Here is a 4,637-nt window from a genome sequence, read left to right on the forward strand (position 1 = left end):
CTTGGTTCCTCATTTCCTTATTTCTTGGCCTTGTGTTGTGCTCAGCTTACAAAGTGAGCTGAGCTTTGTGCCTTTGTCCCTTGGAGGTGAGTGTAGCGCTCTCTTAGTGCTTGGTGCTCCTGGAATGAGTTCCATGGTTTGTTGCACCACACTTTCTCCTTTGTTGGCCACACTTTCTATTCCTTGAACCACGCTTCTTAGGTCACGCTATTCTTCTTTTCTTCTTTTCTTCACCTACAATTAATCAAAACAACCAATCAAAGAATCACCAAATTCACAAGGTTTACAAATCATAGAAATGCAATTAAATTTGGCCTAAACCTCATGATTTAGTATCAATTATATGGTGGTTGTTTGATTAAGAGAAGTTATGCAATTCCATTCCAAATTACTTACTTAGAGTACAAGAAAGTGTATAAAACCAAATGAAAATGAAGGAAAAGACTATTAAAAAGGGTATATGATGACTTGTCATCACAACACCAAACTTAAAACTTGCTTGTCCCCAAGCAAGCATCAAACATAAGAGAAGATAGAATGAAATAGATAAGTGTATATGTTCTTATTAGGAAGATAGTTGAACTTGGTCTATGGGGCTTTATGCATATCAAAGGTAGCTCATTTATTACTTGCTGTCAAAACAAACAATGTTCCTCTAAGGGTTCACCAAGGTTGCTGCTATAACTTCTTACTTTTTGCTCATTTCCCTTGTTAGCTTTTCTTTTTCTTTTGCTTTACAGAGCTTATTTCTTATTACAAGCTTGGTGTCAAATGTTGCAGTGGCCTTTGGCCTAATTTTACTCAACATTTCTTCACCACAGACACATGGCTCACCTTTTTCCTCCTAGGATCATTGATGCCCAGCATCTCTTTGGATAACTAAATGTTTTGTGGCTAGGTTGCTCTTTATTGTGGACTTTCAGTTGGCAATCCCAAATCAGTTGTTCTAAGTTGCCAAGTTTTAAAATACTCCTTAGAACCTACTTGTCCAAGCATATCCTAGTACAAAAACACCACAGGCATGTGTCCTAGGGTCCAAGCTATTGGTGTCTAGCCTTATTGTTTATTTCTTTGCCAACTTTTGGCTTTTCTTCTTCTTTTTCTTTCTGTTTTGGTTTACTTCCAAGGGATTTTCAATAATTGAGAGATCATAACAGCAAACTAGCTTAGGCTTCCAGTAACAAGTCATTTCACAACATTTATTCTATGAGCTATCAATTAAATCAAACACATATACCACCACTAACTTTTATTCTCACTTCTGCAACATTGAACAATTACTTTTCTAAATCAAACATCTCTCTTTTATTCAAACAGCAAGGGAAAACAAAACAAAGTATTCAAGTTGATGGATGATGACAATTATTATGCAGATAACTTTCAAGCAAAATTTATGCAGATAGCTTTCTTCAACATGTACTTCCACTTGCAGCTAAATGATCATTATAGCCAGATATAAAGGACTCTGAATTAAATCATTACACAACAACAAGGATCAAGTATAAATACAACCTGTTGGGTTGCAGCTTTTCATTCTTCCTTCTGTTTGTTCCTTGTAAGTCATAATATAGATGTTCCCTGATTTGTTGGCTATTTTCCTGCATACTCCTCAAATGTTGCTTGCTTTTCAACTCCTTTAGGTATTCAGCTAATCTGCAAGACTTATTTGTGGGCTCTTGAACTTACTTTGGTGTGTGAACACCAAACTTAGTTCCTTGCTAATGCTTCTTATGCAACAAACTTTTTTTTTTTCAAAAGCACTAATAACTAGAAAACAGCAGAATAATCAACTAGTTTATCTGAATGCTTGAAGCTAGCTTTGTGCAGGAAGTGAGAATGTGTTTTATGATGGGATTTTAGTGGAACACCAAACTTAGAATCCTTCATTCTCTCTTATATTGTTTTGGTGTGCAACACCCAACTTAGCTTCTTGCAATACAGATAAAGCTAATTGACCTTTTTATTAAGATAGCTATGAAAAGAAAACTACCTCAGGTTGGGTTGCCTCCCAACAAGCGCTCTTTTATTGTCACTAGCTTGACATCCTCTGTGTTTGGTCAGTTCAGATATTGAACTTCTTTTTCCTTGTCCCATTGCCCTCCTAAATAAGGCTTTGCTCTATGCCCATTTGCTGTGAAGTGACTCTGTGTAGCTTCATCTAGCAGCTCAAGACTTCCATAGGGAAAGACTTTTGTTACTAGATACGGCCCTGTCCATTTGGACTTTAGCTTGCCAGGGAAGATCTTGAGCCTTGAGTTGTACAGAAGCACTTGCTGTCCTGGCTTGAATTCTTTCTTTAAGATCTTCTGGTCATGCCACCTCTTAGCTCTCTCCTTGAATATCTTAGTATTCTCATAAGCTTCCAGTCTAAACTCATCCATCTCATTTAGTTGTAGCATCCTCTTTTCTCCTGCTGCTTGAGAATCAAGGTTGAGGAGTCTAGTGGCCCAAAAAGCTTTATGTTCAAGCTCCACAGGAAGGTGACATGATTTTCCATATAATAACTGAAATGGGGACTTTCCAATGGGCGTTTTGAAAGCTGTCCTGTATGCCCAAAGTGCATCTTCTAACTTCCTGGCCCAGTCTTTCCTTGTGCTTCCCACTGTCTTTTCTAGAATTTTCTTCAATTCTCTATTTGCTAGCTCAGCCTGGCCATTAGTCTGGGGGTGGTATGGTGTGGATACTTTATGAATTACTCCATATTTGTGTAGGAGTTTCTCCATCTGTTTGTTGCAAAAGTGGCTGCCACCATCGCTGATAAGACCTTTGGGAACTCCATATCTAGTGAAGATATGTTTCTTGAGAAATTGAAGAACAATTTGCGCATCACAAGTGGTTGTGGCTATGGCTTCCACCCACTTGGAGACATATTCTACTGCCACCAAGATGTATCTGAAAGAGTAGGAAGGGGGAAAGGGCCCCATGAAATCAACGCCCCACAAGTCAAATAGCTCTACCTCCAAGATGAAATTCTGAGGCATCTCATTTCTTTTTGTCAACCCTCCAGCTCTTTGGCATTCATTGCATTGGTGAACAAATTCTCTGGCATCCTTGAAGATGATTGGCCAATAGAAACCACTTTGTAATACCTTTGCAGCTGTTCTCTCTGGTCCAAAATGTCCACCATATGCTGAACCATGACAATGCCACAATATGTTTCTCATTTCATTTTCATGAACACACCTCCGAATCATTCCATCAGAACACCTCTTGAATAAAAAAGGTTCATCCCATAAGAACCTCCTTGCTTCATTGATTAACTTTTTCACTTGTTGCTTAGAGAATTCTTGAGGTATCTTCCTTTCTACTTTATAATTTGCTATGTCAGCAAACCAAGGTGCTTGTTGAACTTGGAACAGATGCTCATCAGGGAAATTCTCATTTACTTGCTGTGGTTTATCTTGATGTGCGTCTTGTGGTACTCTTGACAAATGATCTGCCACTTGATTTTCACTTCCCTTCCTATCTCTTACTTCAATATCAAACTCTTGTAGTAGCAGCACCCACCTAATGAGCCTTGGCTTTGAATCCTGTTTAGACATCAAATACTTGAGAGCAGCATGGTCAGTGTACACTATAACTTTTGACCCAATCAAGTATTGCCTAAATTTATCAAATGCATAAACAATTGCCAAAAGTTCTTTCTCAGTGGTTGTATAATTTTTCTGAGTTTCATTTAACACTTTGCTCGCATAATATATGACATGGTGCAACTTATCTTTCTTTTGTCCCAGCACAGCACCAATAGCAATGTCACTTGCATCACACATAAGTTCAAAAGGTAGGTTCCAATCAGGGGGTGTGATGATTGGTGCTGTGGTGAGTTTTCTTTTTAAGGTTTCAAAGGCATGCTTACAATTGTCATCAAAGATGAAAGGGTTGTCAATCATCAGCAAATTACTCAATGGTTTTGCTATTTTTGAAAAATCTTTGATGAACCTTCTGTAGAAGCCAGCATGCCCAAGAAAACTCCTCACTGCTTTTACATTAACGGGTATAGGAAGCTTTTCAATAATTTCTATTTTAGCTTTATCAACTTCTATACCCTTGCATGACACCTTATGCCCAAGAATTATCCCTTCAGTAACCATGAAATGGCATTTCTCCCAGTTCAAGACTAAGTTAGTTTCTTGGCATCTTTTCAAAATAAGGGTTAAATGATGCAAGCAGGTATTAAATGAAGTGCCAAAGACAGAAAAATCATCCATGAAGACTTCTAAAAATTTTTCAACCATATCAGAAAAAATGGAAAGCATACACCTCTGAAATGTGGCTGGGGCATTGCATAGCCCAAAGGGCATCCTCCTGTATGAAAAAACTCCAAATGGACATGTGAAGGCAGTCTTCTCTTGGTCCTTGGGATCCACCACGATTTGATTGTACCCGGAGTATCCATCTAAGAAGCAATAATAGGCATGACCGACCAATCTTTCCAGCATCTGGTCAATGAATGGAAGAGGAAAATGATCTTTTCTTGTGGCCTCGTTTAACCTCCTATAGTCTATGCACATCCTCCACCCAGTCACTGTTCTAGTAGGGATCAACTCATTCTTCTCATTGGTGATGACTGTCATTCCTCCTTTCTTTGGTACGACTTGAACCGGGCTCACCCATGAGCTGTCGGAGATGGGAAAGAT

General features: G+C 38.6%; 1 protein-coding gene across 1 annotated transcript; it reads right to left on the reverse strand.

Annotated features, from left to right (window-relative positions):
- Positions 1 to 2,057: 2,057 nt before the first annotated feature.
- LOC112721499 (uncharacterized) lies at positions 2,058 to 2,381 on the reverse strand. Its single transcript, XM_025772557.1, has one exon. The coding sequence runs from the start codon at positions 2,379 to 2,381 to the stop codon at positions 2,058 to 2,060; it is 324 nt and encodes a 107-aa protein (XP_025628342.1).
- Positions 2,382 to 4,637: the final 2,256 nt, after the last annotated feature.

This window comes from Arachis hypogaea, chromosome 11, assembly GCF_003086295.3.
Source record: "Arachis hypogaea cultivar Tifrunner chromosome 11, arahy.Tifrunner.gnm2.J5K5, whole genome shotgun sequence".
NCBI lineage: Eukaryota > Viridiplantae > Streptophyta > Magnoliopsida > Fabales > Fabaceae > Arachis > Arachis hypogaea.

Bases quoted from the DNA above. Each gene is read 5' to 3' on its own strand.
- LOC112721499 (XM_025772557.1), bottom strand. From the start codon at position 2,381: ATGGATGAGTTTAGACTGGAAGCTTATGAGAATACTAAGATATTCAAG.